Here is a 22590-nt window from a genome sequence, read left to right as displayed (position 1 = left end):
TGCGTACTGGGCATGCGTCGTGTTTGATTCAAACTATGTGCTTGGACTAAAATGGCAAAAAAAAAAAAAAAATAGAATTTTTCTTTATTGACTAAAACAACTCCAGACAGTGAATATCACATGTGGGAGACACAAACGGGTGAGAACACAAAGACATAGTTATAGTGCACCTGAAAAGGCTAATTTCATAATGTTGAGTGTGTATTTTACATCACTATATACATTTCTGAGGCTGCTTACACAATATGTTAAAAATAAGCTAAATCTGTACTGTGAAAAGTAAAAGAACCTGTACTCAGATTTCTTGACATAGAAGACTTATACCCAAGTAAATGTTTGTTTCATTGTGCCAGACATTGTGTGGATAAAACTATCAATGCAGTGCGTACAAAGAGAACAATTTCTAACACACCATCAGGTTGAACTCAAATAGAGCAACAGTAATCAGATTAAATGTACATGAAAAGTAAACAGTAGCATAAAGCCTTACAATACAAATACAGCAGGTCTCAGGTGTACGCACATGCAACCTCTTGTTTTTCTCATCTGTCCAGTAGGTAACGGCAATGACGTGTTATGTTGATTAATGCAACAAATGTATTGGTAGACACCGGATGTGCAGTTTCTAAATCACTAATATTCCCTATCATTCCCGATAATCATCAACATAGTTTAAGCCAGTTTCTTTCAGACCTGTGTCTCTTGGTTGACCCCGTCCTTGTGCAATGACGCACCTCAAGAGTGTTGCAGACATCATCACACCCTCGCTGCTGTTTCTTGGATTGTGAGGATCATACAGAGATTAGATGATGTTACATCAGATTTACATATCAAGCAGAGAGGACGAGGGTGCGGAGAAGGGATTTGCAAGGATAATGGGATTCTAAGTCCATTATGCCCTGAGGATATAGTTTCAATTTGTGTGTACTTCCTCTGTGATAATTACAGCTCTGAATTCAAGACAGGATTGGATGACCAAACTGATATTCAATTAGCATTGATGCAGCTCAGTGGCTACCTTTAGGGATACGGCGAAGCTAATAATTTATTAACTTAACACAAAGCTCATGGCTAGAATGCTAAATGTACATTTCTTCTACACCCAGCTGTGCAGTTACGACCGATTCTGATTGTTCCACTTGCATGCAGGAGGTAGGCAGTGATGTGATGTGTCCCATGATCCACCCAGACTGATTTAGACAAACGCAGTTGCTGTTTCCTGCCCACACCAGTGCAGCAAACAAAGGCAGCACAAACATGAGAAGCTTGAATATCTGAGCGCGTGAACCCGAGCTGACCCGCTCCCTCTGCCCTGCACATGTGATCTTATTTCACATGAACCGGCTCTCTTTCTGCGTGCGAATTCAAAGCAGAGCGTGTGCACGCATACATGTTTAAATTACACTAATAATGAAAAATGTAGTGGCCCATATTTCAGTATAACGTATTCAGTATTTACATTTATTCAGTTTTATTTTAGGCAAACACTATGCAGACCCTCTGAAACTCAAGGTTATGTGTTTGCACCATAACATTTCTATGTTAAATATATACACACCTCTTATTATATATGCTAAAAGATGTATGTGGCTGTACTGTACTTAGGCACTGCAGAGCTTTGAGCTAAATGCTAATGGTAGCATGGAAACATACAATGACAATACTAACATGCTTGTTTAGCAAGTGTTCAAACAGACCATGAGCAAGTCTGTTTACTTCTAAAGAGACGTTTCTAACTATGGTTGTGTAATTCATTAATAAAACGATGTGGTAGTAGCACCCTGCAGGCCTGCATGCTCCACAAAAAAAAAAAAATCACCACGAACACAGTTTTCTCTTCTGGTTTCATTCTCAATCGATTAACAAAGATTCAAAATGGAACATTTTAGGAGTTCAGGCGGGAATCTCTTTTAAGGTCAGTCCAGTCACTGTGTTTCAGGTGTGTACTGTACACATGATCCCATATTTCCATAATAAACTATGAATGTTAGTGAGACGATGTAGAAAGATACGCAGAAGTCAAAGGAGCGCTGTGAAAAATGATCTTTAATACTGCCAAGGAGGTTAAGTTTGCCTCCCTGTTTTGTGGATGCATGGAGCATGAATCCTGTTGGGGCAAATCTGAATTACAGGGTGGATGCTTTCATTATATTTTCTCTTTGATTCATATTTTAAATGAAGGTATTCTACAATACGGTGCTCAGACTGTATGACATCACATCCAGAGTGGGAGAAGGTGTAAAACGGTTCACAAATATTTTGGTTGGATTCCACCTCACGGCCCTAAATCTGCTTTTTCATACACTATTTTTTTTCAGCAAATCTAGTTAATTTGTTCTCTTTCAAATAATGTAACTTTGATTAAAATAAAGATGCATTTTGCTAAAAAAAAACAAAAAACAAAAAAAACATCAACTGCTCCAAAGACTCCAATGCCATTTAAACCAGGATGTACAGGAGAGAAAGTAATAAAAGGACTATTTTTTTTAACTAAGCTGTATTTCCCTCAATTTTGACACAACAGACAAATACACATAATTTTGTCTAGACTCTCAGAATTTGAAAAATTTATTTTATCTACTCTTTGAGTAAAAAGCCAGCATTAGAAAGGTATCACAGCTGGCTGTCTTAACTGAGTACGTCTCTTATTTAGAAACGCAGCAGTTAACATCGCCATGGCAACCACTGACTGCAGTTGAACCCTCCCAGTTTATTCACGTCAGCTGATTAGACACTTCTCTGGTGTCTGTGGTGTTTACCAAACGCTTGTGTCAATGTGACTTCTACTTTAACTCATTTTGTTGCTTCCTCGCGTAATACATGCCATTCAGCTGTGAGTCGCCGTGTATTCATTTCTCTGGAAATGAAAATGCTGCTGGATGTTTTCATAGATTTCTGAGGAACCATCACACTCACCTGCACTCAAACCTTTCCTACCTAAATATAAAGGCAACGGAGGTTGCTGGAAGACAAAACATGTTTTGCTGGCTGGAAGAGAGTCAGACTGTTAAAAGATCTGTTCTTTGGTTCGGCTGGCTCTGGGTGTCTCCTGCAAACTATTATTTCATATTCAATATAGCTGAAAAAGCAGGAAAGAAACAGATGGCAGCTTTTTAATGCCAGTTTGAGACTCTACCACCCACAGACTGTTGCATAATTAGTTATTATATCATTTCCGTAAGCTAATTTATATTTGAGGTGATTCTTTGTATCTTTTGGGATCATTTCCAAAACCAAGCCATTATTGTCTGAGTAAACATTCGCCCTCAAGGTGTGACGTCATTAGCATAGACTTCTGGGAGCTCTCCTCGGGGTCCCAGATTTATCCCTCCACCCCGGTGCCCTCCTCTCTCTCTCGCTCTCTCACTCACACACACACACACACACACGAACGCACGCACAAACACAAAACGCGATGGGCGGTGCAAGACGGCGTGCATCCAGCCTGTGCAGCTTGTGCGCATGTTTGGATGTTGGTGTAGCGGCGCAGGTTGTCATTGCGAGGTTGATGTGGAACTGACTGAGCCCAGAGTTTGAAGAATATTGTGGGCTGAAGCAGCGTCGAGCTTTCGTCGGAGGTACCTTGGCATAATCAGGTGACATCATGAGTAAGGTGCAGGGAGGAATGAAATGCGTGAAATACCTGCTTTTCGTCTTCAACTTCATCTTCTGGGTAAGTCCGTTTTCGGAATTTAATATCTTGTGTTTACATCTTGTTAAAAGTTGGCTGAATGACTGGGATGTTTGTGTTTGATCACACCAACCACTGCTATTCACGACCAGTTATTCCACCTTAATGTTGTGTTTACTTGTTCGACAAATTGTAGGCCAACAGAGTCTCTTTGTCTGATTGTTTTTTTGTCTGTTTGTTTCAATTAAACTGGTGTTGATCGTCTGACGGTAAGGATCGCTTCCGTCCACCTGCCTCACCGACCCATCCCGGTCTGACTCCGTAACCAGCCATGAAATCAATTATAACTCATCCTATTATCCCCCAATTAAGTCACAGATAAAAGGCTGGTACCTCACCACAGCGCTGAATGCATCTTTCCACCAGTTTCAAACAACGGGTGCGTCGGCAGAGGCAGCGGAGCCTGTGACATGTTAACGCTCCTGTAATAATAGATCATTATGGAGCTCATGCATCGCAGCTGCAGGGTCTTGCTACTTTTCCAGCACACCCAGATTCTCTCTCATGGTGTGACATTGTGATGTGCCTTTCCTGCTTGGACTGTGGTGGTGTTGATGTTTGCTTGCAGGCGGGGTTCATGTGTTCATGGTCTTGGGATGTTTTTGGTTTTGGTTTGTTAGGTTTCAGTAGGTTTGTTCAGACAAGGTGACCTCATGGCTCCCAGCTGGCAGCAGAAGCAACTGATCTGGAGCCCCTGCTGTGTTATGGACATTGTAGTTTTAGCTTGTGCTTAAAATAGCCCAACATGGAAATTTGATGGCTGCATTATATATATATATATATATATATATATATATATATATATATATATATATATATATATATATATATATATAAACTAAAAAAAACTAAAAAACTATTTTGACTTGTTTTTAAGATGAGATTTCAATAGTGGGAATGTTAATTTTTGGACAGCATTATTTTAATTTTCATTGAAAAAAATGTTTGAGTAATTTTTATGGGATCTGTTTCAAACAGAGAGCTTTAGAATATGACGTATGGGCAGCACGTTTCTGCAGGAACAAGATATGTAATCTAAAATTTATAATTATTGGAACCTTCCTGTGATTTGAAAATTTCAGTCGGTCACTTTGATTCCCATCAAATCTGATTTAATTGTTTCCAAGAATGACGGTGATCGGGGGTCTTCTGTTAGAGATGGGACAGCAGAAGTGGGTGCCCTCAGATCCAGATTGCAGGTTTATAGGAGTCAGTTATCAGAGGTGTGTTGGTTTGAAACTGAGGGAAATGCAGAGTGGTGCATCTGTGCTGTCCACAAGCACAATCTGCCATTCATTTCCTTCACGAGTTTCCTCTATAACGTTTAATGATTTGCTGAAGTCAAGGTGACACTTTCCAACAGTTTCAAACCAAAAGATCTTCACTTGAGAAGATCTGGAACGATAGGGCCCGTGTGAAATTTGGCCTTCGATCAGAGAGATGCAAATGTATTTTGCGTAGATTTCAGATCCCTTGTGTCCAAAGTGGTGTCAGATAAAGAGACAGCCGCTTCTTTGTTTGACGAGCCGTGGGACTGATAGCAGAGCTGTTGTGGTCGGAGCCAAAAGGGGCGTACAGTACACTGTCATATTGGGGTGCAGCCAGAGGCAGGGGGAGTTACATCACCCAGACACTGTGAGGCTGGCACAGCCTGTGGCTGAAATGCATCACGGGAGATGAAATACTGATGCCGATGGAGATGCTGGCTTTTAATAATAATGATACTTTAATGGCCCGCATGGACTCATGAAAGGCCCTTTTTCCCCCCCTTTTTTTTCTTATTTCAGACAACTCCCTTTTTGGGGCAGAATTAACTGAGAGAACAGCTATGAATCATAAACAGCTTTGGTTAGAAGATCATTCATTACATTCATTGCACACAGTGAGCTGCAGGAAGGGTGTGTTTTTGTGGGCCAACTCAGTAGTGAGTATCCCTCAACCAAACGCCAAAAGAAATCTTACACTGGATTTTCTTTCATGACCAACAATGAACTCTGTGGCACACACAAGTGTATGAGAGGGATATGTTTTGTTTACTAAAATAATCCCCGCAAGTGCCTTGGTTAAAAGTACAAAGCTAACCTTGTTGCGGATGCATGACACCAGCATCTCGACTGGCTCCACTGTTCTTCTGCTCGCGGCGCGATGATGTTTAGGCGCTTGTTAGCAAGCGCTGATTGTTAGTCACATACAGTGAACACTTCTAAATTCCTGAGTGCAGTATTTACTGACAGGTTCTATTTTGTAGAAAGAAAGATTAATACCTTAAGCTTGTGTACCTCAGACTGTTTCCATACAATTAACTGAAAACTCATAAGGAAAAGAAGACCTTTGACTTTGAGATGCTCAAAAGTGCTAACTTACTTCTGTTTTTTTTTTGTGTGGGCGGGGAGAGGCTCACTCTTACACCTCTCTAAGAACGATTAAACATTTTCACATTAAAAATGCATCAAGATTTATGATTCTTCTTAAGTACCTCACCTTCGTTTAGGGTTGAATATCAGGCCTGACACCCCGTTTTCAGCTGTATAGCTGAAGAATAGCTGGCTCTTAGTGATCGTTAAAAAAAACTTGTTTGAATCAAATGTATTTGGTCCAGCCTGTGGTTCACTAGGGTCTGAACAAGCCTTTAGTCACTCAAGAATGATGCATTAACATTTCTGGCAGCAGTTTGTGTAGAATGAACAGAAGACAAACCAGGCAGTGAGCATCAAAAGCCACTTGGCTGAAGAGGCGGAGAAATGAGCGCCATTTGAAGAATCTTAATTAACAGAGAATCCAAGTAACAAAAAAAACCATGATGTGCCTCGATGCTTCACTGTGTTGTGATTTACGGGAAAAAAAAAACGCACCACAACATGAGAGACTCCATCACCTAAAGCCTCAAAACAGGGACTCACTGCATTTCTAAGGTCACTATTTGCCTGCAAATGACATGAATATTAATTTCATCTCAATCTTTCCTCAGCTCTCCGGCTTGTTGGTGCTGGCCGTGGGCCTTTGGCTCAGGTTCGACCCGCAAACGGTGGAGCTCCTCACAGGTGAAGAGGCCCCAGACACCTTCTTCATAGGTACGTCACACTTTTCTGCAGCCACAGACATTCAGCATGTCCTTATAGCGTGAGAGACAAGTGACGCGGCTGAAGACAGTAAGATAAAGATTATAATTTTGTGTTGTCATGCAGTTAAAAAAAATCCAATTTTAGTTTCCAGTGTTTAAACCCTGGTTTCGTATAATGTCAGAGTTAATTAAAGGATCATTGCATTGACTGAGCACATGGAAAACAACAAGAAGAAAACACTTTTGGATCGCCTGCTCTTGGATCAACAATAAACCAATGTCTTAAGTGCTTTATGTACATATTCAGATTCAGCAGTCTGTTTATTCACAGATCAGCAAATACCACATGCTCACCAAAGACGCACGCTGACATGGTCAAAAACTGCTGGCTCCCCCTCTGCACCCCTGATTGTCATCACATAGACCTCAGCTGGATGCATTTCCTTAATTTATGCTTCACCCTGTGTTCATCTCCAGAACTGCATTTGTTACACATATTCACACTGATTCAGATAAAGATAAAATAAAGCTAGAACAAACAAAATATACGCTTTTAGTCCAACAGTCATGATGGAGTAAAATATGTGAGTCTTTCTTGGGGTGATAGCATGGCCACTGCAGCAATGGACTTCCCCAAAGAACCGACGGGAACACACAGAGAATGAAGATGAGGGACAAAGTGACGAGGGAGGAGAGCTGGGTCACGACTGCTGGAGAAGAGAATCCCCATACCTGATCTGAATTCCTTTCAGCGGGCAACAAGTTTGCTTGTCATCTTGCAGACAAAGAATGAATTTAAATTGGTATCATACTGAATAACTTCTCCTTTGTTTTGATCCATTTCTTGGAACTAAGTCACAGCCAAATCTAAGTTGGAAGCAGCAGTCGTTCAGACGCCACAGTTCCATCTTCAGTGGGCGTCTTCAGGAACACATTTTCCATCGTTAACTTCATGACTGCCAATTTAATCCAATAACTGTTTCTGGAGTTAAAGGGTACGATTTCACCCTCTATCCACAAAGTGTGATAAGAATTCAGTTTTCAGAGAGATTTTTATCACTCATATTCTCAATTATTACTCTGCGCAGCATCAACTTCAATTCTTAATTTCCCTCAACATGTGGATATGGTGCATCATGGTTGAGATGGAGGACAAATGCTAATTGAAAGGCAGCATTAGTCGTATCAGCCTCGTGGTTTATGGAGAGGTTTGTGTTTGAAGGACGCTGATTTGATTTTCCTTGAATTACACTAATGGATCAATCAGAAACACACAAACGGTGCCAAATGGACTTGAGTCATTTGCTGATTAATGAGGAGCTCTTTGTATGGGACTGGATTACCTTTGCACTTTACACTGTGGTTTTTGATCAATATTGAAATAGTTCTTTTGAAAAGAACCCAATAAAAGAAATTGCAGACAATTAAAAGATACAGTAATCAAGACAAGCACCCCTCAGTGTCCACTGCTGGCTCTCTGTCTCTCTCTCTCTCTCTCCCTCCCTCTTTCTCTCTTTCTCTGTGGGCACAGATGAGTTGTTAGTCTCCTTTAGACCTAAAATGGTGACTTCATTTCATTAGGTCTCTGCTGTGCTTTCAAGGAACTGGCTGTCTCCCTCAGGGCAGGTTGGGTGGGGCAGGGTACCAGACTCTGCTGAAGTAAATACAAGATTTGATTTTTCATACTGTAGCTGGTACAAATGTGAGGACAAAGACACAAAAGGACTTTAAGATGAAAGTCAAGTTTTTTTTCCCAGATGACCAAAAAGGAAGCATAAATATGCTGTAATAAACTCAGGTAAAATACTCGTTGTGTATTCACTTCTACTTGCAAACCAGCAGAAGCTAAACTTGATTGAAGATGCATTTCTTGTGCTGTTATCAGTATCACTGGGAATGTCAAGTTATATTCCTTGGACTGTTCTTTACAGAACTGGTGCATTTTTCATTTATGCTAATATTTACAGTATATCTCTACTCTATATCAGTGTCACTGAATCTCTTTTCACAACAGTCACTTCCTGAAATCAAGCCAGACAACCTCATAGTGATAGCAGAGCTGTAGAACGGAAGTGACTAACACAGCCGTAAAACATCGAGATGCAGCCCTCATAAAACCACAATAAGTAGCTTTTATAGTGGGCGTTCTTTTCCAGACATAACCTGCTGGTGCTCTTTGAGCAGGTGTTGTTGTCTTGGAGCAATCGAGACTGGTTGTTTCCAAATGTCATGCGATAAACGTAGCAAAGCTATGCTAACAGTCTGTTGGCCTTAGCTTCTTATTTAGCACGCAGACATGGTGTGATACAGAAGTGTTCATGAAACTGTGGTTATTTGCTTCCTAAATCAGCAAATAATACAACTCTCCCTCTCTAAAAAATATATATATATTTTTTTTTTAGTTCTGCTCACGTTGTAATAAACGATGTATTGCTCAAAGGAACTCAACAGGCCTGGGTAAAGATGTCAGAGTTACATCTATTAGCCTATATAATAATAATTTGGTATTTTATCAAAACTGAAAGGGCAAAAACTTTCTGATGGTTACTTTTATGTGCTTCTTCCATCCATCCATCTATCCATGCATGCATGGCGAGAGGCGGGGTTCACCCTGGACAAGTCACCAGTCCATCGCAGGGCCAACTCATAGAGACAGACAACCATTGGCTCTCACAGTCACACCTACAGCACAGGGAGAACATGCAGGCTCCACACAGCTGGGGCTCAAACCCGGAATCTCCTTGCTGTGAGGCGACAGTGCTAACCCCTGCACCACCGTTCCACTCATTATGTGCTTCAGTAAACATGAAATATTGGTATTTTTTATATTGTTGCCTTCTATATTTTGAATACTGTACAGCTTGTTCCAAAAACAACAAAAGCTGTTTGTAATCTGAGAGATTCTGCGTGACCATGGAGCCTACATGCACTTCAAGCAAAACAGAACAATACGAATGAATAGGACTCATTTTTGTTATTCAGCGTGTAAGCAACCATAGAGTTTGTACATGCAAGACAGTGACAGAAACTTCACACTCTGATCTGGATTTCTGTCTGATTCCAAAGACTGCTAGCTATTGGTTTGGGTCAGTAAAAACCTCAGTGGCCAAATCAGCTCTTTGTGGACACTTTACAGTGGAAGCTGCCCGGCTTTATTATGTTTTCCATTGCGAACCCACACACTCATTGAAACAGTCCATCCTTCACTCCCAGCTTCCGTCGATTTGTCTCCTCTTTTGTTCAACAGTAGGAAAACAACAGCTTGCACTCCCCCATGTGGATTAATTACATTTGTGCAGTGGTTGCTCTCACTGATTAGGCCCTTAGCATGGACCTCTGGGACGGGGCTGGTGTATAGTTACAGTGGGAAGGGCTCTGTAGTGAACGCTGGGAGCAAGGGAGGTGACGACATCCAGGCTGGTGGCGAGCTGGGATGTTGAGGGGTTTGTTATCAGCAGCAATTAAAGCCCCTCAAAATTTGATTTGACATTTTTGTCCTGGACAGATGGCATCGTCTTCTGATTGCTTTACCCTGTAGAGTGATGAATGTATACGAAAACTAATTGGAGCACTGACGGCTTTGTCTCTGGTGCATACTTTAGCGGCTTCCATTCAAATGTTAAAAACAGTATTTAATCATGACACAGCAGAAACACAGACAGATGGTCAAACAAGGTATTATTTTCTTTGGTTTCAAACATTTGGGTCTGGAGAATTTTTTTTGTCATTATCTTGTAATTAATGTAAAAATTAGACATGCACATCCCTTGGTGAGAGCTGGATTCAAAAAATGATCAGCAAAGAGAAACAGAGATCCGCACACCAGGGAGCTCCCATTGATACTGCACAATAAACCCTTCAATGGGAGCTTCCTGGTGTGCTCATCTTCATTGCAATATGATTAAAAATATCTTTCGCATGCGTAATTCAGACATATTAATGTACTAAATATATATTTAATCACTGAGGAACCTAACAACAAAAGACTGGCAGCAGATAATCAGACTGAATTGAGGGAGGCAACTCAGTTCTCCTAATAGATGAGTTTCCACCCATGTCAACATAATTCTGCTCAAAGGTGTCATACTGCCACCTTCAGTAGAAGCTTTGAACTGCAGTGAAAGGCCGCTGTCAGATTCTGTTCTGCTTCGATTTAGCAGCGTTTCCTAATGTTTTTCCCGTTCTGACTTATTTCTGTGAGTGGTAGAAACAATTCTATGACCCCAAGTGCTAATATGTTTGTGTGTCTGTCCTCTACTTTCTGCCCTCAGCTGTGTACATTCTCCTGGGTGCGGGAGGGTTGATGATGCTCGTCGGCTTCTTCGGTTGTTTCGGGGCTGTACGTGAATCTCAGTGTCTTCTTGCATCGGTGAGTTGAGGTGTTCAAATGTGCCACAGCTCCTAGCCGGGTACTAGTGGTGCACTTGAGTTCTCATGTTCTTCAAAGAATGACCGTAACACAACCGCTTTGATAGAAATGGATCACACGTCACATGAATTCATGGTTACCAGCATGAGATTATTTCAGTGAGACGTTCATTGGCAGGGAAGAATACAATAAAATATGTGAGAGGTTTTCTAATTATGACAATTATTTCAAGGCTTTTCTTTCCTATTCAGTTTAGTGTATATTTAGGACCAGGAAAATTGATTTAAAAATAAAGTTAACTGTTCTTTCTGTTGTCGATAATAAACTTTTACTGTCAATATTGGGTGATAACTCAGTAGTTGTACCGAAATTAAAAAAAAAAGAAGAGAAATTTATTATCAGTCAGTCAACACGTTTGGTAAGTCCACATTTACCTTCCACAGAATGCTATAAAGTTGTTAGATGTCATAAATATTGATGTGATATGATGCTATGAAATCCACATTATAATGTGTAATAATCATATATTAAAGGTTCCTATGCTTTCTTTCACGCTGAATCAAGCACTTGAAGTTTCCCCAACAGGCCTCTTTTGGATGCGATAACACGCCTTGTTTCTCTCCTGCAGTTCTTCGCTTGCCTTCTGATCATTTTTGGTGCAGAGATCGCAGCTGGCGTGTTTGGATTCATAACCAAGGAACAGGTACAGCGCTTGAGTGTTTTTAATGAATTATTGTTAACAAAAACGACAACAAAAAAAGCCTCGTGTCTAATCAGTTTGTGGGATAACTGAACCATTTTTGTTCTGTTTGATTGATAACAGATTGTTGAGGAAGTCCAGAAGTTTTACAGTAGCTCCATTGCTGATGTGTCTAATACCAACGGAACTGTAATCGCATTTATTTACCATCAAACTGTGAGTCAGACATGGTTTGTGTTTAGTTTCCCTATTTGCATGACAGTTGTATTTATTCTTTGAAATGTTTTATTTTAACATATATTTATATACAGCTGAACTGCTGTGGAGGTTCTACTTCAGACACCACCACTGCTCTGTGTGCAGACAAGCCAGACAACACCCAGGTAAACCTGCCTGCGTTACACTTTATAGCCACATGGTGGCAGTAAAACAACACTTGATCGTAGAAGAACAACTCCTGTGTGGCTCACACATCTCACCACTGCTGCCGGTGCTGCATGAATGCTGCACTGATGTTTTATCTATTTTTTTAAGGACTGCCTGACTGCAATAACAGACTTCTTCAATGAAAAGCTGCACATCATCGGCTACATCGGGATTGGGGTTGCTGGAGTGATGGTGAGAAATTTCAAAACACATTTGACTTTGAACATGGATCATTACGTGCTGAAAGTACTGGGTTGTGCTACGCTGTATCTGTGCTGTCGTCATTGTTTTAACATGTTCCAAAACTGTGTCTGATTCCAGATCATAGGAATGATTTTCAGCATGGTCCTATGTTGTGCCATCAGGAACAGCAGGGAGGTCATATAGCGGACCTGACCAGCCAGCCCACTACATCCAAGCTCACTCAACCCTTCATGTGCATAAGAAGGGAAACACCAAAAATACAAGTTATATTCAAACCGATGCGGTGCAAAGGTTTTCTGAATATCACAAAGAAACAGTACAATAAATCCCAGTTGTCTTAATAGTGTGTGGGCCAATTTCAACATGATGCACTGGATTATCTTTACACCTTCTGCTTTTCAACTCTACCAACTCTTAAAGAGTGATTCATCTGGGTTTTTTTTGTTCTTGTTTTTTCCATAACCCAGGCTCGGCTTTGACATGGCTCTGTGACATTCCTCAGGTTTAACAAAGTTGTGTTAAACTGCTGGTGCTACACAGAGGCTTCGACGCGTTGAGACAGAGAATTCTTGCTGTAAATACCTACACCTAGACCTGCTTTTAATATCACTTTTTTGGGTTTTTTTGTCCTTTCCAGCCTGTTTTATGTCATTTATACTCTTAATACCAGTTGTGCTTCGTGTGCTTCAATGTTTTGAGGACTAGCATTCCTTTTTCGGAACAAACTTCCGTTACGTGCCTGTTTGATTTCACAGACAAGCCTCCCGCCACCGTCCACTATTCCTTGTGATTTGCATATGTAGCCTACATAATTACTGCTGATTCAGCTGCGCATCACTTCTCCTAAGCACAATAGAGGAAATGTAGATATTTCAGTCCAAATGGGTTTGAAAAGGTCTGATGACAAACTGCCACCCTGTTTATCTCTTTGATTCATCGGTTAATGAACTCCTGGAGAACGTCACCTACAACAGTGAGCTAGTTTGCATTGTATGTGATTATTGTGGTTGTATATTTTTTTTTTAAGAGTGCCAATAAAATGTGAATAATATAATATGGTGTGCCTGGTATTTGCAAATATTAAGGTCTCTATTCTATATCCTGTGCAGTAATTTTCCATAACTCAAGCAGTATCAGCTGCTTGCAAAGCCACTCAGTAAACTCAATCGCCATAAAGATATATAGACATTTATTATATGTACAAAAACCATTACACACACACACACACACACACACACTCACACAACATGGTAACAGTCATTTTCCACATGCTCACAGTAAATGTAGTAATGCATTTTGCCAAATTCCTGACATGTCATAACTCTTTCCGGTCTCTTAAGGCATAAACCAAAAATGGCAGAAATTTTGAGTGAGGTCAAATGTATACATGTATATGTAAATATCTAAAATGAAGTTACACAGACAAAACACTGACATGAAATGTGCACGAATGCATCTCAGTTTTGCAGGTATTAGAATATAAACACTGATTCACTTGAATACCACACAAATGTAGGGCGAATATCAAGTATACAACAGGACTCTGGTTATGGTTTAGCAACCATAAAAAGGTCCCATGTAGGAAGGTTCATGATCAGTCAAAAGACAAACATCTACACACAGTTAGGCATGTAAAAATTTCATCAAGTGATCCCTTTGCAACAAACTGTGTAAATTAGGCCCTGTTCAACCTTTGAAACATGAGACAGCATGTAAAAAGGTAGAAAAAAATAAACAAACAAACTGCAAACTACTGCATTCAGAAATTCAAAATAGAAATCTGTAACATACATCATGTTTTGGAAGAAAAAAAGTAAAATAAACAACACTGCAACTCTGACTCCCAACCCTGTAAGGCTAACAGTGTTAAGTGCAAACGTTGGCTATAGCCCACTGAATAAGTCACAAAAGTGTTTGAAGTGCAACACAGCTGTCAGACCATACAGAGGAAATCACAGGACTTCTCGCCCTGTCGCCTTTCTCACGACGACGACGACGACGACGACGACAGGAGGAACTTTCATTTGTGTTGTAAACGGATGTATGTAGCTGCCAATTGTTTCATCAGGTCCCGTGTGTCTCCAGCCAGCCAGGTGATACGGTGTCTTCATGCTGCCAGGAGGCTTAGAGGTGTGTTGTCCAGGATATACTCTCCGACGCCAACAAAGTACATAACTTGTGCAATACCAAACAAAGGAGCGATGACCAGAGCCCGGCAGCCTGCACCTTTCAGGAAGGCAGACGGTCCTTCCTTCCTCATTATTTTACTGTGGGTGAAAAGTAGGTGGGGTTGAATACTACAGTGTACAAAATGTGAAAAATGTAGGTCGTGTGTTATGTAACAACGTGCAAGTCTGAATCAGCTCACCTTACACAATCCACCACTCCAGTGTACGTGTCTTCACTACATCCTTTATTAAGAGACTGCAGTCTGGTCTTAACCACTGGAAACAAAGGGGGAGAAAAAGATTGAACAACATTCCAGAGCAGGGACGCACTTCTTATTCAGCAGACAGAGCACTTGACACTCACCGTCACAGGGGTTAACAGCCACAGCAGCCGTGGATCCAGCCATACAGCCCGAGACGAAGGCCCAGTAGAAGGGGGACGACTCCTCAGGACTGGGTTTGCCCAGACTGTTCAGGTTAGCGAACAGAGGGAAGTAGACAACTGAAAACGGGACGTCCCTGAAAGAGGGCAACACAGAAAGTGTTTCAGACAGAAAACCTGATACAAAAGAGCCAGATAATTAGTTCATTGACTGCCGCGTTGCCATGGGTTCCCTCGACCAAAAGCCAATGGGATTTTCTACTGTGGGTTTAAGCAAAGCTTTGGAGCAAACAAAGGTTTAAGAGATGAGCATGTTTTGTTCAGCAAGACCGTCTTTACAACCACAACCACACACACACACACACACACACACACACACACTTCTGTTCCCAGTGTGACGGCACTGAAAGCTTTAACATTCAAGTGTAGCATTTACCATCCTATCTAATGCCAAATTCCATTGGAAAAAAAAACATTAACTCTGAGGAGGGACCAAGAGAGAACTGGAGCATACCTCATCAGTGTCGCCCCCAAGCCTTTGTAGAGCCCCTGGATGCCCTGGGTGCGGAGAAGTTCCTTTGCTATCTGAGTGGCTGAGACCGCTCGGGGTGGTGACACCACAGTGCCCGAGTTGTAGGAACGGCTCAGCATGGTGTTGGTGGCTACCAGCTTTGTGGGAGACATCACCATGGTTTTCTGCTGCTGGGCCGCTTTACACAAAAGATAATACAAAATTCATAAACCTACACTGAAAATCCTCAACGGTTCTGATCTTCTTTCTCAATAAAGCACATCAGCTAACTGGATAACACATAAAAACACAAGTCTTCAGCTCACCAAGTCTGCCTGCATCCTGTAACTGGATCTTTAGCATTTCCATTGGCGTTGTGACAATGACTTGACACATGCCTGCACCACAACCTGCCAGCATCTCTTTAGACACCGTCAGCCCCTTTCTGAAAACAAATGAGAGAGAGATTATTCACTGAAGTGATCCGATGCATTCATAGGTCGGAGCAGGATCTTATTTCTCTTACCCATTTTTGCCAAGGTGGTGGCGGAAGAAGTCATTAGCAGCGAGCTTGATTGCCTTCTCAGGAGTAACCAAGGTCAAATTAACAGCAGCACCTGAGGGGGAAAAAAACTCAGAGTTAGCAATGATGTCACAATGAAGGTTTCATTCAGAGTAAAACACACACATCTCCCAGCATTATCTTTACAACAGTAGATTGTAGTTATTCTTATGCATGGCTAATAAAAAAAAAACAAACAAAAAAAACATCACAAATGCTTATTCTAAGCTTCAGCCATGAAAGATGGAGGAGAAACACGTTAAGAGAAACGAAAAAAACAAAACAAAACAAAACACGAGGGAAACAGAAATGAGTGAAACACAAGACATGATGAGGGCAGTGAAGGTCCAGAGGGAAGTGCATTCGACGGGTTTAGTTGTTTTTGAAACACAGGGCCCACATCGTGTGGAGGAAACTTCAAGGAAATCGTGTGCGTCAAGACAAGAAAAGACTATGAGTAAGTATGTTAATGACAAACAATGAAACAGGAATTGTTAGGGGAAGGACAGGCTGAATCCCTGATTATTAATTGTGTTCACAGACTTTAGGTGGACTACAAAACAAATCTGCAGGACTTTTCAGAATAAATAAATATATTACTAGTTGAGGTCTTATTAATTTCCCACTGATTTCGTTTCAAAAGGTAACCAAAGTCTGATAGAGCACAACCCATAGTCCACGAATTAAGGATCCAAACAACGAGGAAGAGTGAAGAGACAGCCAAGTAGTTATGGACATGGAATGTAAAACACAGAACAAATAGATGGCAAAACAAAAAACATGTGCCTACAGTTTTAAATAGAGCAATATAGTAAGAACCAGTAAATGATTTGCCTCCAGCGTGGCTGCGCCTTATCGGCTAGCCTTCAATATCCCAGGGGGACCCAAGTCTGTAATATGAAAAACACAGATGCAAACAAACAGCATTCCTCACACAAGCAGAGACCAGCACTAATGGTCTCCATCCACAAGATTTTGTTCTCTTTGCCACATTATAATCCATCAACCCATGATCTAAACAGTACATGTGTTTGCTATCATCTGGGTGCGTTGCTACTAGAAACCGTCTATGCATAACAAGTCAGACAACTAATGAACAGCTTTGGTCTTTTCTTGTTCTTTATAACTTAATCAAACTCATAACCATACTACAAGTGAAATTAAGACACATGCACTCAAAACACACCATCTGAACTCTCAGTAAAGACCCACTACCAGTAAGACGGCTGTTCGAGCTCCCCAGAGAAAAGTCTTACCCTCTTCTACAATTAATCCTCGTGCCTCACTTATGTTCTAGCCTACTGGTGCGTAACATTCAGACGGGTGTAAGTCTTACCTCTGTACATGCCAAAGTAGCCCTCTGATCGAACTGTTTTGACAAGGCAGTCCATCCTAAAATAAAGCAAAGACAGCCACATCAGTATAAGGATAGCGACAAATAATGACATTCATCACTGGCTATTTGATTATTTTCATGAATTATTATTCTTAAAAATAAATAAATAAATGCTCATTTCCCACAGCCGCATGTGACATGTTCAAATTGTTTCTGTCCGTCACTCAGTGACCCAAAGACTCTTTGTTGTTTTGTCATACGGCCGGAAACAAATCCTTGCATTTATGAGTCAGCAACTGTTTAACAGACGTAAAAAGATGATCAGTCTTTGTTTAACTGTTCTTTCATCACCTCATACCCTATCAGACATGCTATTAGTGGTAAATACGCAATTTCAACAGCTGAAACTGACTTCAGACAACAAGCAGTGCTGTGCTGAGCCATTGTTGAATGGAACTCCCTTCCAGAGGTGAAGCAACACCTCATGGCTATTAGTACAAGACTGTAGTGTACCTAATTTTTAAAATGTTTTACTCCTTTATTATGTAGTGGTACTTGTTTGTTTTGTATCGTATGAGAGTTTTTATTATTAGTTATATGTCATTTTTGTATACTGTACATTATGGGTGCTGTCTTATAGTTGATATTTCTTGTGTGTAAACCTTTTTTATTTGCTTTGTCATTGTTTATGTTTTGATTGTATATTCTTATTGTTACAGGTTTTATGAGGAAGAATAGCTGATGTATAGTGCATCAGCTGATGGGGATCCTAATCAAATCCAACCAAATCTGACTGAATGGATTCATCATTGCAGCTTTTATCAGCGTGACAAATGTAAAGGAGCTTTCAAAACTAATTCAGTAGGAATGTACTTTAATACTCAAGTAGCCCTGACAGGTTAACAGCAGTGTGAGTGAAGGACATGCAACCTCATGAAATCCTCACCGCTCAAAGCCAAATTAAGAGGGAAGGACCCGAGTGCAGGGATGCCAAAGCTCATGACTCACAGCCTTCTGCTTCACTACCACAACATTCACTTTTATGAGTCAGTGGGATTTGTTGCGCCGAGGAACGAAAATGTAACGCAGTGGGCGTCACACTCAGAAAACTTCTTTTAGGTCATGCATGTTGTGTAAACAGATACTGAATGTACTCACATGCTCTTGTAGACCTGCTGTCCTGGTCTCTGATTCTGTAACCTGGTCTTTGCCAAGTCGATGGGGAAAACACACGTGACCCCAACAATGCCTGCAATACCTCCATTGATAAGCTTGGCTGGGAGGCTGGATGGAGCAGATACAAGCAGAATGTCAACACTTGATTACCAAAAATGGACTTTTAACAGAATTCAAGTCAGATGATTTGTCAGGAATTCATCAGTTACATCAGTGGAAATGTATGATTAGAGTATTTGTCATGAAAAAATGCAGATTTAGAAACATTAATTCTGACAATGGAATAAATCTATTGAGACATTCACGTTATAGATAAAACAAAGTTGTTAACGTAGCAATAAAACACTTAAAAAAAGAAACACGCTCGGATTGGGTAGAACAAAAAGGCCTCATACAAATTACATGCATAGTGGAAAACCACAGACTGTAGGAGGACACCAGAGGTCAAAATGGTTTAATAACCGGCGTTCTCACGGTTAACGGTGTGCTACATGACATTATTCCGTCCCCCGCTAGACAGCTGGTGTTCTAGCCCGTCTATCGACACAGAATGTGGGAAGGCAAACAGATAAAACACGTACCTGATCTGCTGCTGAGACATGGTAACTTCAAGTAGCGAAAAGGAATTGGTGTAGTTTCTGTTCTTCAAAGACAGTGCGTCGTTTCCTAGGTAGAGATAGAAGAAGGAGTCACTCTCTCTCAGTCGACCAGAAGCTAATTCTGATCCCTCCCATCGCTGAAGGTTTCATTTATTTGCGCGCTCCAGGGGTAACGAGATTAGCGGTACATCCCATGGGCGTGGTCTACGTCAAATACCGAAACACCAAATATGGGTGTTGCTACACCCTCAGACACTTTCTATGCTCATCTATAGCTCGTACTGAGGTGAAGATCGACCCCCAACCGAACTGGGATTCACTTTACCAGAGATGTTTTTTTTGTGTTCCGTGGTAGTCTAAAATTCAGCGATCAAGACCATTAACCCAACCCTTGTTGATATTAGGCACGCTTGCATTTCAATAAAAAAAATACAATTGTAAATTTATCCTCTTGATTTCAACTAAACAGTGGTTTCAAAAACAGCGTTAAAAGGTAAAAGCTTTCTGCAGAGTTTTGCATGATATAACACGCCGCGAGCATTTCCAAGGCACAGGCTAACTTTAACCTTAGGGAGCGTTAAGCTAACATAGGGTCGATCCATTCAAACGTTGACGTCTCATAAATCGTACTAAACAGCCACAAAAGAAACTTTGACTGAATCTAATATTAATTGGAATTCGTACTTACCTCAAATTCTCCCTGTAAGTATTCTTAAGCTTTGTTACGTGTCGTTTTTTTAAAAATTCTTCTTCTTTACTACCAATAGAGTCCGTCTTCCTTACTAAACCCGCTAACAAAAGTGTGAAGACTGGAAATTTCCATTCATTTCTAGACCGGGGGGGTGGGAGGGTGGAGGGTGGAACCCCCCTTTCGCTTCCGCTGGACTATAACCAATCAGCGCCTCGCTGGTTTGCATATTCTAAATTGATTGGCTACATTGGTCTGACTCCATTGGACGATACGCACATCAATCACAATGCTCTCCCCAGCGCTGGGTAAAAAAACAAAAAATGTTTGGGTCGTCCACAGACAGAAACGAGTATTGTTTAACATATTTTGAATTCCTAAAGATAACATTCATGTCCACATTCTCGCATTTTTTTAAGCGGACAATTACTTTTGCTTTGAGACATCAGCCCATAGCCAGAGAAGAGATCTGAAGGGTCTCAGATGATTTTAGTCTCATTGTAAATCCAAGGACTAAGATCATAATGTCATTAGGTCACTTTGCTAAGCATAATTGTGCGTCCCGTTGTCACAGTTGGATCTCTCTATCACTCAACCACTAATGGGCAAAAAAAAGAGGAGAAAACAATATAACTAGTGTCACTGTTTGACTGTTTATAGTGAGTGTGCACCCATATATTTATTTTCCGTTTGATTCTGAGATATAGAACATTTAACTTGCACTGGAGCCTTTTGTACTTTTGCCTCTCTTTTAAAGTACCTGCATACTTGTCCAACCAGTATTTGGTGCCAGTTCCCACAGGCAAGATTAACACAGGTGGGGTGAGGAAGACTCCCTCCTCACGCTGAAATGTCTGCTGAGGAGGTCTCTTTGAGCAGTGCACTTTTCTCTGAACTGCAGCTACAACTATGACTTGTACTCCAAAAAGGTACCCACATAGGGGATTGTGTGCAACTCTGTGTATACACAGCAATCTAAGTAAAGGAGACGTCATGATAAATGAATTCACCTTTGTATCTGATGTGGCAACTCAAACATCAGCCATTTCCTGTTAGCCAGGTTAAATAAAGAAGAGGTAGCCATAAAAAGAGGGTTTTCCTTGGTTTAGTCACAGCTTTTTGGTGCACTCTGAATGATTTAAAACTAAAAGGTGCTCACAGTTCCATCCAGCAGATGCGTGAAAAGGAAAATTACAGTTTGCATGTTGCGTGGAGTGGTCATGTTTGTACTGGAACTGGTTAAACAAACGCATTCCATGGAATTAAATCCTGTTATTATTGCCAATGCATGACTGACACTGGAGCACTGGTCAACAGTGGTTGGCAATCCCAACAAAAAGCAGTAGCGCTCGAGGCAATGACGAAAGTATGTTATTGTGTGTCATGAAGTAGTAGATTAAATTGATATAGACAAAGCATTACATCATCTGTGTTCTTAGAACCTGTCAGGAGACATTATCAGGTGAAAGATAATCAGCAATAATTTCTATCCATTTAAACCCTCCACGCCAAACAAGGTACAACCATGTAGATGGAGTCTACTTCTCCATCAGAAAAAATTTGCAAGCTTGATAATGAAGGGCTTATGTTGTGTGACATAAGACAAATTCCCACATTTTTTTTCTAATTGAATAAACACAATACAAACAGAACTGTTTGGTTTGTCTGAATGAAAGAGTGATTGGTATGTGCATCACATGGCTGGCTCTCTTGGTGTGCTGATCGAAGCAAATTCATCCATCGCAGTATTAGGGTTTCAAAACAGCAGCACAAAAGGGTATTTCAGCTGGGCAATTCAAACCATTGTGCCATGTAAGTGAGATGATTTGACGAGTCAAATAAGGTCAGCTGCTCATGCACTATCATCTACGCTCCAGGTATTTACATATTAAATTGTACCTTGCAGATACAAATGGATTTGGATCACGATTTTCAAAAACTCATGCATTAAAAATTGTATTGAAAATGGCACTCGGTTTCGAAAGATTAAATCGTCAAATAAAAGAAAAACAATTCTAGGCTTTTTAATATGTAAGTAAAGGAACATCAGTACAGTGACTCATGTTGCATGATGAAAAGTACCTTTTGTCAACGTTAGACAGTGAGTCAGGTTAACAGTCTCCTCCAAGGTTATAGGGGCTCAGAAAACAGTTTACCAGTGATTGCATTTTCAAAACCGGTTCTCCAAGCATATACAACCTAGAACAGAGGTTTTCAAAGCCTGGGATAGTGGCCTTCCCTTTGACAAAGCCTCCCCCCATAAAACTTCCCCCATACATGACTTTGGAGTTTTCTCTGCGGAACCCTATTTATGGTTATTATTATGTTTGTGATCCCATGTACAGTCAGTGGTCATTTAGCCTAAAAGTGCTGTTTTACTCCATTTCAGAGTACAAATACATGAAAATGGACCGTCATTTAGTAGTTTCTGACTCTTGTAAAGAAGCAAAAAAAGTAACCCCCCCCCCCCCCCAAAAGACAGTATCTGTTAACCACATGCATCAAAATCACAAACAGTACCACCTTGTCTAGTCTACATGATGTCCTTGTGACAGTAAGTGCTCTCTCACCTCCTTTTACTGACCCTCCCCTGGGGCTGTGTGGACTCCCCCCACCCCCGGGGAGGTCCTCCTCTCAAAATGAAAGCCTCTGTCCCAGACAGACTGTTCGCTGGAACTCATGTGACTCGGCTCACGCCACGCATCAGTCATTCGAAG

At 40.9% G+C, this 22590-nt stretch overlaps 2 protein-coding genes across 2 annotated transcripts; one reads left to right on the top strand and one right to left on the bottom strand.

The window, feature by feature from the left end:
* Positions 1–3427: 3427 nt before the first annotated feature.
* On the top strand, positions 3428–13499 carry tspan2a (tetraspanin 2a). The gene is made up of 8 exons (XM_086199957.1): positions 3428–3673; positions 6660–6762; positions 11024–11121; positions 11750–11824; positions 11945–12037; positions 12133–12204; positions 12356–12439; positions 12569–13499. Exons 1-8 carry the CDS (start codon positions 3605–3607, stop codon positions 12632–12634), a joined length of 660 nt encoding a protein of 219 aa, XP_086056083.1. The 5' UTR covers positions 3428–3604; the 3' UTR covers positions 12635–13499.
* A 136-nt stretch (positions 13500–13635) lies between these two features.
* Positions 13636–20009, bottom strand: slc25a55a (solute carrier family 25 member 55a). The gene is made up of 10 exons (XM_086199956.1): positions 19874–20009; positions 19168–19252; positions 18569–18694; positions 17411–17466; positions 16039–16129; positions 15839–15957; positions 15516–15711; positions 14984–15138; positions 14820–14895; positions 13636–14718 (listed from the first exon to the last, which is right to left on the bottom strand). The coding sequence occupies exons 2-10, from the start codon at positions 19185–19187 to the stop codon at positions 14559–14561; spliced, it is 999 nt and encodes a 332-aa protein (XP_086056082.1). The 5' UTR covers positions 19188–19252; positions 19874–20009; the 3' UTR covers positions 13636–14558.
* Between the last annotated feature and the right edge of the window lie 2581 nt (positions 20010–22590).

Source organism: Aulostomus chinensis, chromosome 3 (genome assembly GCF_037954235.1).
Source record: "Aulostomus chinensis isolate RoL2024-O1b breed Wild chromosome 3, RoL_Achi_v1.0, whole genome shotgun sequence".
NCBI lineage: Eukaryota > Metazoa > Chordata > Actinopteri > Syngnathiformes > Aulostomidae > Aulostomus > Aulostomus chinensis.
This window is presented reverse-complemented; position numbering and strand designations above follow the sequence as displayed.